General features: G+C 50.5%; 1 protein-coding gene across 1 annotated transcript in view; it reads left to right on the top strand.

Annotated features, from left to right (window-relative positions):
* The first annotated feature begins 3,824 nt into the window (after positions 1 to 3,824).
* plpp3 (phospholipid phosphatase 3) overlaps positions 3,825 to 11,723 on the top strand; it is a 70,553-nt gene continuing 62,654 nt past the window's right edge. The window contains exon 1 of the mRNA XM_028810760.2: positions 3,825 to 4,457. Within this exon, the coding sequence (XP_028666593.1) occupies positions 4,316 to 4,457 (142 nt within the window). The 5' untranslated portion in view covers positions 3,825 to 4,315. The remainder of the gene's footprint in view (positions 4,458 to 11,723) is intronic.

The raw sequence follows: 11,723 nt of genomic DNA, 5'->3' as shown, positions 1-11,723 counted from the left end.
TCGCCATGACTGCTGAAGGTCTGTGCATCGGAGCTGGGGGGGCCCTCTACAGCGCATCTTCAACCTGAGCCTGGAACAGGGGAAAGTCCCGAGGCTTTGGAAAACATCTTGTATCACCCCAATCCCAAAGGTATCACGTCCTAGTGAGCTGAATGACTTTCGGCCTGTTGCTCTGACATCACATGTGATGAAGACCATGGAGAGGCTGCTGCTTCACCACCTTAGGCCACAGGTTCAACATGCCCTTGACCCTCTGCAGTTTGCATATCAGGAGAAGGTGGGAGCAGAGGATGCCATCATCTATATGCTACACCGATCCCTCTCTCACTTGGACAGAGGTAGTGGTGCTGTAAGAATTATGTTTCTAGACTTCTCTAGCGCCTTCAACACAATCCAACCTCTGCTCCTTAGGGACAAGCTGACAGAGATGGGATTAGATTCATACCTAGTGGCATGGATCGTGGACTATCTTAAAGACAGACCTCAGTATGTGCGTCTTGGGAACTGCACGTCTGACATTGTGGTCAGCAACACAGGAGCGCTGCAGGGGACTGTACTTTCTCCGGTCCTGTTCAGCCTATATACATCGGACTTCCAATACAACTCGGAGTCCTGCCATGTGCAAAAGTTCGCTGATGACACTGCTATCGTGGGCTGTATCAGGAATGGGCTGGAGGAGGAGTATAGGGACCTAATCAATGACTTTGTTAAATGGTGCGACTCAAACCACCTACACCTGAACACCAGCAAAACCAAAGAGCTGGTGGTGGATTTTAGGAGGCCCAGACCCCTCATAGACCCAGTGATCATCAAAGGTGACTGTATGCAGATGGTGCAGACCTATAAATATCTGGGAGTGCAGCTGGATGATAAATTAGACTGGACTGCCAATACTGATGCGCTGTGCAAGAAAGGACAGAGCCAGTTATACTTCCTTAGAAGGCTGGCGTCCTTCAACATCTGCAATAAGATGCTGCAGATGTTCTATCAGACAGTTGTGGCGAGCGCCCTCTTCTACGCAGTGGTGTGCTGGGGAGGCAGCATTAAGAGGAAAGACGCCTCATATCTGGACAAACTGGTGAGGAAGGCAAGCTCTATTGTTGGCATGGAGCTGGACAGTTTAATATCTGTGGCAGAGCGAAGGGCGCTCAGCAGGCTCCTATCAATTATGGAGAATCCACTGCATCCACTTAATAGTATCATCTCCAGACAGAGGAGCAGCTTCTGTTTTTCACCTGCATTGTTATCATTTTTTAATTTAATATTATTTATTGTATCAGTATGCTGCTGCTGAAGAATGTGAATTTCCCATTGGGATTAATAAAGTATCTATCTATCTATCTATCTATCTACTGTATATACTGTACATATACATATTGTACATATATATACAAATACAGATACCCACATATGTACATACAGCACATGCTTACGTACACCGATCAACCACAACAGTCACAGCACTGCCAGCTGACATTAACAACATGAGTGATCTCGCTCCAGTGGCACCTAACAAGGGGTGGCATATATTGGGCATCAAGTGAACAGTCAGCTCTTGAATTTGAGGCTTGGAAGAAGAACAACTGGGCAAGCGTGAGGATCTGAGTGACTCTGACAAGGGCCGAGTGGTGATGGCCAGACTGGCTGGGTCAGAGGGTCTCCAAAATGGCAGGTCTGGGGTGGTGTTCCCGGTACCTACTAAAAAGTGGTCCAAAGAAGGACAATCTGTGAACTGGCAGTAGGGTCCTGGGCACTCAACACTCATCAGGTCGTCTGCTCTGATCCTACAGAAGAGCCCCTGGAGCACAAATTGCTGAAAAACATAATGCTGGCCATGAGAGAAGCGTGTCAGAACATCACGGCGCTTCACTGCTGGCTGCATAGCCACAGACTGGTCAGAGTGCCCATGATGACCTCGTGTTCACCACCAGACGTGCCTACAGTGGGCACGGGAGCATCAGAACTGGACCGTGGAGCAGTGGCAGAAGGTGACCTGCTCTGATGAGTCCCATTTTCTTTTAGATGATGTGGTCAGCCAGCTGTGTGCGTGGCGTTTACCTGGGGAGGAGATGGCAGCAAGGTGCATTATGGGAAAAATGACAAGATGGTTAAGGCAGTGTGATGCTCTAGGCAAAGTTCTGCTGGGAAACCCTGGGTCCTGGCATTCCTGTGGATGTTCCTTTGACACGTACCACCTACCTAAAGATGGTTGCAGACCACATATGCCCCTTCATGGCAGCGGTGGTCCCTGATGGCAGCCCTGCCACACCGTGACAATTGTTCAAGAACAATTTGAGGAGCAGGACAAAGGGGTCAAGGTGTTGACTTGGCCTTCAGATTCCTCAGATCTCAATCCAGTTGGGCAGCTGTGGGATTGTTCTGAAAAAACAAGTTCGACCCACAGAGGGTCCACCTCAAAACTTACAAAAAAAATATAAACACACAAACTGTATACACCAATGCAAACACACATATACTGCACCATACTGTATATACTGTACATAATGGAGTTATTGTACAGTAGAGCGGCGTCAGTGTGCATCCAGAAATGTAAAAAGTTAAAGGTTATTTCCACATGGAAAAGGAAAGACAGTAAGTGTTGCAACGTTTGGACTGTGTCGCCTTCGTCTTCTTCACTCCTCCTCTTCTTCGCTCCCCGTCCTTTTCGAGTTACCTGCCCTGCGTATTTTCTTTTCAGTCGCACACCTGATACATCTGAACTGTTATGACTTTTGCCTTCTTTCCCTTTCGGCAAAGAAAGACGGACCCTTGGACTTCTTTCCTCCAAATATACACACAGTGGTCCACACTGGCACCCCACAGACGCAGCGCTCTGTATTTGACCCCCACACCTGCAGGACGTTACCTGGGTAGATGTTCTCCATGGCGTCTCCGTCAGGTATTTCCATTTTGTCCCCTCATCCCTAAAGGCGGTTGAATGTTAACTCCAGCTTGGCCCCTCTGTGATGTCAACGGCTGTTGTCCCTTCCATCTCTTGCCAGGAGAAGGTTATGACTGTGTGAGTAAAACACACATCAGACCATTTTTAGACTTCACAGGGAGGGCAGTAACAAGCAGCACATGCCAACAAGTCACGGTCAGGCCATTCAAGACACACGTCTAGTGCCCCCGTCTCAAAAAGTGCTTTAAAAACTAAATTAAGAGCGGAATACGTCAAGTCATGAAAAGGCAGGCCAATGTTGGAGAGTCGCAGCAAATTAAGACCTCTTCCAAAACAATGAAACACACAAACTGGACCTCTGGGGCGGGCAGCACCCATCCACATCCACGGGTATTTGAGGGCCAACTCAACCTGGAAGAAAAGGCTGCAGCAGCTTCAAACCCCCTCCCTTGTCCCCTTGTCACAAAGATGCCAGCAGTCTAATTCTGCATTGTTTTTTAACGTACAGGCAGTGGTGGCACTCGGGCAGGACACAACATGACATACAAGGACTGTTTCTTTGGGACCCCGATGCGGGACCCCCTCGAAGCGGCTGCCATACTGAGGTGATTAAGTGCAAGCTCTCCATGGCAATGCGCCACAGTTCTTTGCCCCGCCCCTAATCGTGCATACTTGCATATATTATTACACTATTTACATATGTGGCGCGCACCGCCCATCCGGATTAACGAGCTTTAACTTTTCTTTTTAATATTCAAGAGCCACGGCAGCGGCAAGAAAAGGCAGCCAAAGGGGTAACTGGGGCGAGTTTTGCTTCACACTTCGCGCTGCCTTCCTCACGTCAGTCGGTGAATGAACCACCACCACCACCCCCCTCCCCCTGGGCTCAGGAAGTGGACGAGTCTGCAAGCCCCCTCTAGTGGGCCCGTCCCGCCGCTTTAAGAGGGAGGGGGAGGAAGAGGCGCTCAGATTTGAGGACACTGCGCTGCGTCGCGCTTCGAGCCGCCGCCAACTACAATAACAAGAGAAACAAACACGAGAACAAAAAGAACAAGTTCGGCAGCCGAGTGACACCGTGCGACAGAAAGAAAGAGAGCGAGCCGAACGGAATTGGAGCCCCACGAACTGCCGCGGCCGAAACTTCGAGACTAACTACAGAGAGAGAGGGGAGAGGAGAGACGACAGGAACGCGTCCGTCCGTCCGCCCGCCCGCCTGCCTGCCTTCCCCTGTAACTCCGAAAAGTGACTTCGTGCAAAAGTTCGGACCGAGCCGACGTGCTGCAGCCGAGAGTGACAGCGCCAGGACGACGACTACGCTCAACAGGTCCTACCGCCAAGTGACGTCCAGCCAGCCGCCCGTGGATTTAAAAGCCCACCAAACGCGTGCGCAGCCCTCCCGCCGGACTGCAAGCCATGCAAAACTACAAGTACGACAAGTCCAAGCGCTCCGAGAGCCGCAACGGGGGCAGCGGCGGCCTCAACAACAACAACGCCGCGGCCAAGGATAACGGCCGGGTCATGATGGTCTGCCTGGACCTCTTCTGCCTCTTCTTGGGTGAGTTGCTTCCTCCCTCCCTCCCCGCGCTCCGTAGCATCAGCATCGTCTTTAAGCAAGCGAGCGAGCGAGCGAGCGGCTGCACCCGGTGGAGTAGAGCCGCCACTGAGTGTTGGTCGGACGGCTGCATCAAGCTGCCCGGGGGGTCGAGTCGAGTCGTCAGTGAACCTGTCAGCGTGACCGGTCCGCTCGGTTAGCGGCGTGTTGTGTGCCCGTAGCGGAGATCTGGTGGGTTGGGCTTTGAAGTGGCTCACCTCGCATCGCCGAGTCCACCAAGTCTTCTCGGTGGGTGAAGTTAGCGTGTTTTTTTTTTTTTTTTTTTTTTTTAATTTTCGACACATCTGCGTGAAACGTGTGTGCAATTTGAAGCACTTTGTGTTTGTTTTTATTTTTTGGGGGAAAAGGGCTATTGGTTCCGGCGTCCATGCGCCTCCTGTGAGGTCATTGTGTCCGAGAGATGCTCGTGTGCGTAGTCGGGAAATTTGAAATCACCTGCTAAGCTCCTTCATTATTCTGACTAGGCGTGCTGATTGTTTTGTGAAGGGCGCTATATTGGGGGCGTAAAAACATTCGTGCATCTCAAAGCTTTCACTCGGGTCGGTTAGCGAGCGGCGGTACAACTTCACAAGTAGAAAGCTGCCCACGTAGTCCTCTTCATCTTTGCACCCTATAGTCCTACGGACTGTCGGGGCCAGCGGTGGGGGAGCCTTCGGTCTTGACGAGGGGTCTTTTCCTCTCTGGGTCCAAGTGGACTTGCTTTCCAAGTCGTCTTGGCTCCTCATAGTGCTGTGAACGGTCAGGATCAGTGGTGGGAACCCTCAGTAGTGTTGAGGGGTCCTTGACTGTATTGAGCTGAGCGGACTGCACTTTGGATATGCCAGGGCAAATATATAGGAGTGGGCAAAAATAGTTGTTTGTGTGGAAAATTGATTATTACAATAGCTTTATAAACTGTTATTGTAAATAGTACAATAATTAATAAATATGAATACGCTGTGTGACCTGTACTGACAACTAGAGAGAGTTTAAGCCAAATGACACCTTTTATTGTCCAACTAGAGAGATTACAAGTGCGGTGTACTGACAACTCTACGTGTATACGAGGGACGGTCAAAAAGTTTCCGCACTTTAACTATTTATTAAGAATTTCAAAAACAAATGCCATCACTTTTTTCTATATGGTCCCCTGCAGTTTTCCTAGTGACGTACCAACTTTTTAATGCACCAGTCACTGCTCCGCCCACCTTCACCGTTTCCAATGAAAACCGAAAAGTGCAGAATCTTTCTGAACGTCCCCGGTATATAAAGTGTCCACATATACTCGTCTTTCTTTCTTATCCACAGAGCCTATGAGACACTTTGGATGATTCACACATACATTCATAAATGTCATCTGTTATTTAGAAACGCACACAATGGGGTGTTACGTTGGCGCAGCAGTTAGCACTGCCATCTCCCAGATGCTGCGTCATTCTGTGTTCGAGTCCCGTACCTGGACGTTTCTCCTGGTGCCTCGGTGGGGTTTTCCTCCAAGTAGCCCAATTGTTCCCAACCCCACATCTCCAAAGAGCTCAAGTCCAGTTTGCTCTTTGTGTGAGTGGATGGGAGACCCGTCACCCCCATTTCACCTCTGAACTGGTTTAAGTGGTTTTGAGATTGGGATGTAGAATGCACGTTTACCAACTTTTATTCTTCACGGAGTGGCGTACTAGAGCGAGGAGCTTGATGGAGACCCCCCCGAGATCAAGAGAACAGCACAGCCCTCTCAATGAGGCGCTTGGAAAATGCAAATTAAGATCGGGAATGCAGAAAGTCGAGACAAATCCGACTGCAAAAGTCTCCGGGAATCCTGGCATCTTCAATATTTGGGGGGGGAAAGGGACAGCCGGCGTTGGCATCGATACGCCGCCTGTTAACTCGTCGTGTCCGCGGGATGCTCTTGTGTGCTGTTTTTGGGTTGATGTCAGGACATTTTTTTTGGAATGGCCAGGTTCCTCGGAGTTTGACTCCTCTGCTGAGGACGATTTCTTTATTTAGGTGTGTTAATTTGTTTTGTTAGTCACCTCCTTGCTGTGAAGGATGCTGCATTGGGGGGGCCATAACGCCATCTGTGCAAAGCCATGCATTCGTCGATAGTGAGAGGAGACCACTCGGTACGCTTGTCACTCGTTTCTGTCACCTGTGGCTCGGCTGTCCCCCCCCCCCCCCCCCCCCCCATATCTCCTCCACATTGTCCTTATGCTTCATCTCCACGGCTCGGTCCCACAACTCTTCCTGGATTCACTTTTAAATGTCCTCAAGTGTGTGGTGGGTTGGCACCCTGCCCAGGATTGGTTCCTGCCTTGTGCCCTGTGTTGGCTGGGATTGGCTCCAGCAGACCCCCGTGACCCTGTGTTTGGATTCCGCGGGTTGGACAATGGATGGATGGATGTCCTCAAGTGTGTGAAACAATTCTGGTGGATCTGCTGTGTCAGCGCCTTTGAGGGTTTGACTCGGTTATGTTAGCAAGTGCTAGCTGGTGTAGGACAAGGCAATGCTTTCCAAAATGATCTTTTTAAATGTATTTATTTATTTTTTGGTACCCCCATGGTCCTGTGGACTGTTGGGGGCCAATGATGGTGTGACCAGAGTGCACTTTAGATATCCCAGAGATGGACTCCAATGAAGATCACCCAGCCATCATCTTCTCTGCCTGCCTTGTTCCTTCCTTTAGCTCTCCTAATCATTGCTGTCTTTTATCCATTATTATTATTATTATGATTATTATTTGGCCTGTGCCTTTCCTCCAAAGTAAATCTCCGATACAGTCGCTTACCTTGGCGCACAAGCAGCTGATGTGACTTTGTCATGGTCACGTTGTGTCAGCGGTGGGATTTGACCCCCCGACCTCCGCACATTCTCTGCCTGTGTGTCTACACGTTGCCCCGTCTCCTTACTTTGATCTTGGCCCCCGCTGTTACTCGCCAGTCCAACGCACCCCCCCCCCCCCCTTTTTTTTTTTTTTTTTTTTTTTTTTATTGCTGCCCGTGTCCCTGCAGGTTACCCTACAGCACTTTCATTTGGGACGATGGCGACTTTCTTCAGAATCGTAGACTCGCCTGCACATTCAGCAGCGTAAACCTCACACACGTGCTCGTCTGTGTCTGCTATTCACAGTTTCGCCCAACTTGGGGAGGGGGGGGTCACACTGCTTGCTTGCTCAGGATCTCCCAGTCAAATCAGTTCTGCCCCCCCCCCCAGTATTCGTTTCTGTTGGGGTCTCTTGCAGTGTTTTATAAGGATTGGCGTCTGCTGTCCCTCATCTGGCTTTCTGGGTTCTTCAGGGTGTCTCCACTTGTTGGAATGCACCGAAGCGCAGGGTCTCTCCAGGCTGCACTTTCTTTCTTTCTTTTAATTCGATTCTCATCGTACGGATTCACCTCCAGCCTGTCCTGTGCTCTTCGCAGCACGTCTCTTTATTTGCCTGCCGTGTTTGAATTATTCTGTTAATTTGAATTGTAAAGTTATGTGTGTGTGTGTGTGTGTGGTTGTCACACACCTTCCAGTGAGTCACTCTGAAAGCCACCCGGTGTCAAATCTGAGCGCACTTGTCGTCTTATTGGGTCCTGCGTTATGACGGGGGACTTGAATTGACTTCCCTGTGCCACGACAGGCCGAGACCTAACCGATTTTCCGATGGTTCGTTTCCCGTGTTCTCCTCTTCTTGAGAGTTTAGTGGCCGATTGCCCGTCCAGGACGGTGGCTTTGCACCAGCAGGCCAGCGATGTCGAGACACAGTCTCTCCGTCTTGACCTGCGCAGCACTTGTTCTAATCTGAGGACTTGTCACCTCCTGGATGTTCGTCCAGCAGCCGCGCTTAGCGGAGAGGACAGACGTATGACCGGATCTCACACACACACGCTCCGCACTTTCTGCACAGATGAAGAGTCGGAGTCGCTGTTTGTTGACACGGCGCCACACGTGGACGGGGTGCGCACTGCAGGTTGCATCATTTCAGGCTGGTAGGGCTTCTTCGTGTTGTCTCTGCACGCCAAGTCCCCCCCCCTCCATACAGGCCGAGTTCTGAAGGTTGGCGCTCTCCTGGTGTGCCCAGTCTCACAAATCTCACTGGGCACAACAATTGAGTGCTGTAAACAGAGACCCCCGGACGGCGGAGTGGTCCAGACACGTTGTCGTAAACAGAGACCCCCGGAGAGGCCCAGTGTAAGTAAGTGTTTTGAGCATCTGCTCTTGATTATCGGTTTTGGGGGGGGGTGGTGGGCTGTTCGCTGTTTATGCTGAGAACCAAATAAAAAGACACACATGGGAAGAGAAAACAAAGGAATTCTGCGGAGGGTTTGCTGTGGGCTCTGCTTTTTGTTTTTTAAGGAGCCGGCGAGCGAGGCGCCCATTGGAGGGGCTTGAATCGATTTCAAGATTTCATTTCATCATCTCGGACTGCAGAGTTTGTTCATCAGATGCGGAGAATACAAAATGTCCTTTATGCTTCCCAAATGTAACCGCAATAAACATCCTTTGTTCCTTTTATTTTTTTTTCTTTCAGAGGCGGGCAGATGAGGGATAAGGTAGCCCCCTGAGAAAGTCCGAGGGGCGCCCTCATGCAGCGCAGGACTTGTCCGCTTTGAAGGGCCGTTTTGTGTTTGGGCAGAGAGGTTTGTAAAGATGAAAGCCCCTCTCCGTCTTTTAGATGTTTATTACGGCGGTAAGGTGATCCCTTTGGATCCACTGGGGGCTTTCACGAGCAGACCTTCTGGTGGCTAATTGCGGGGGGGGGGGGGGGGGGGGGGGCTAGGGGGTTAAAGAATCCGGTTTTGCCGTCCACATTGAAATCCAATCCACGTTTGTGCCTCCTTGACGGCTTTGCTTTCTTTCGCGGGTCGTCTTCCTTCTGATTCCCGTTTTGATTATTTAATGTTTTCCATTAGAGAGGAAGGCATTGGCTGCTCTGCTCTGATTGAGCTGCTAAAGACCCCCACGTGCCCCCCCACCCCGCCCCGGTGCGCTCTGCAAGGAGAAGCATGGCCTCACCTCAAACCTCAGGTTTCCTCTTGCGAGTGGAAGAGCGGTTTCGAGGGTATAAATATTTTCTGGAATATCTGGCATTCCTCAGCTTCAGCGGCCGGAGACCCCTCTCGATGGGACATCTGGAATAATTTTAGAAGGGGATTTCAGGAAAGGGTGGTACGTGAGGCAGACGGAGTCGAGTCTGGCTCATGCTGAGGTGGGGCACTGCGTTTCCCCTGACATCTGAAACTTGTCGGTCCCACCTTATTTATTTATATTGGGGGTGTCACTTGATGCCAGGTGTCCACCAAAAAATTGTGATGGGAGCCAGCAGTGAAGTCGGGTTTAAAGGTGGGAACTCCAGGCCATTTGGATGGATAGATGACAGCTTGCTTGATGTCACCGTGAGCAAGCTGGATTGGCGAGCCTCTGCCACCTCAGTCAGGAGTGTACCACTCGGGCACCCTTGGCACATGTGTCTCCACGACGGCAGGCGGTCCGGTTGGTTCATGAGCGAGCAGCTCTGGCTCTGCTGCCATTTGTTTAGACAGTGCTTTTCGCAGAGAGGCTTTTGGTTTTCGTGGTCGCTCACCAAATGAGTAAATTATATAGCTCCTGAGTTTACGAGGAAGTTCATGCGCTTATTAAAGGGTCCATAGCCTCGGAGGAGGGGGGCCTGCAGCTGTCCTACAGGTGCATCTCCAGGTGGCATTTCCAGCTCTGCTGTATGATGTGCCATCTTTCTGTTTCGGTCCGAATGCCGCCTGCAATCGAGTCCGCTGTGTGCAGTGACGTAATCATTCAAGTTTAAAATTGGAGAGCACTCACAGGTCAGAGAAAGGGCTGCCGAGGGTCCCCTAGTCGTCTTGTCATTTTGTTTACCTGGTGTATCCAGAGCAGATCAGGACCTCCATAGCAGCAGGTTGGCACTGTGCAGAACTTGCTGCCAGTCCTCTTCTGCTGGGCACATGCAACTCCTAGCCAGGTGGAGCAATCAAGCAATGAGTAGCATGGCACAGTTCGTAAGGTGACGGGGTTGGCATTTCAAATTAAAAGTCTCGCCTGAGAAAGTCACCTGCCTGTTTTTATTTTTTAAATAAATAAATAAATAATAAATCGGTCAAGTGCTTAACTCAAACCAAATTGTATATGGGATCAGTTCAACAAAGGAGCACTACGGTGGTCAAGCGCCTTTTGATGGGGTGAAGTCCCAGTCACGTCAAAGAAATAAGGGACATGGGTGTCACTTAGTGAAGCCCCAGTTGTATTGAATCAGTAATTAACCCCCCATTGTGTTCTAATTCTGTCAAAGAAATAGGGGGTGGCGGGGGCTCCATGGAGGTCTCAATCACATCGACGCAGTAAGGAGCAAAGGGGTCTCCAGTGAAAAACAGAAAGCGTCAAAGCACTGACATCAAGGCCAAATCATGGCCAAGCAGTAGTGGGGGATCCACAGGGAAGAAATGAGGAGTAAAGGGGTCTCCAGCAAAGTACAGAGTGCGTCGAACCAAAGATTTACCTCCGTGAAGTCTAAATCACGTCTTGAGTGTTAAGGAGCAGAGGGGTCTCCCGTGAAATGCTGATTACATCGAAGCAGTAAGGGATGGGATGTGGGGGTCCCTAGTGAGGCCCTACCCATGTTGAAGCAGTGGGGTTTGGTGGGGGAGTCCCTAGTGAAGCTCTAATTGTGTCTAAACAGTGCGGTTCGGCGAGGGGGGGGTCCCTAGTGACGTCCAAATCGTGTTGAAGCAGTGGGGTTCAGTGGGGGGGTCCCTAGTGAAACTCTAATTGTGTCTAAGCAGTGGGGTTTGGTGGTGGGGGGGTCCCTAATAATTGTTTCTAAGCAGTGGGGTTCAGTGGTGGGGGGTCCCTAGTGAAGCTCTAATTGTGTCTAAACAATGGGGTTTGGCGAGGGGGGGTCCCTAGTGACGTCCAAATCGTGTTGAAGCAGTGGGGTTCAGTGGGGGGGTCCTTAGTGAAGCTCTAATTGTGTCTAAGCAGTCGGGTTCAGTGGGGGGGTCCCAAGTGAAGTTCTAATTGTGTCTAAACAGTGGGGTTTGGTGGTGGGGGGGTCCCTAATAATTGTTTCTAAGCAGTGGGGTTCAGTGGTGGGGGGTCCCTAGTGAAGCTCTAATTGTGTCTAAACAATGGGGTTTGGCGAGGGGGGGTCCCTAGTGACGTTCCTTGGAGATCGTTCCTCCCCCAAACTATGCGACTCTTTAATTCCACCAGGGGGGGTAAACGTTAACATTTAACATCATA

Source organism: Erpetoichthys calabaricus, chromosome 10 (genome assembly GCF_900747795.2).
Source record: "Erpetoichthys calabaricus chromosome 10, fErpCal1.3, whole genome shotgun sequence".
In the NCBI taxonomy this organism is placed as follows: domain Eukaryota; kingdom Metazoa; phylum Chordata; class Cladistia; order Polypteriformes; family Polypteridae; genus Erpetoichthys; species Erpetoichthys calabaricus.
The sequence above is the reverse complement of the archived record's forward strand: the minus strand, read 5'-3'. Positions and strand labels throughout refer to the sequence as shown.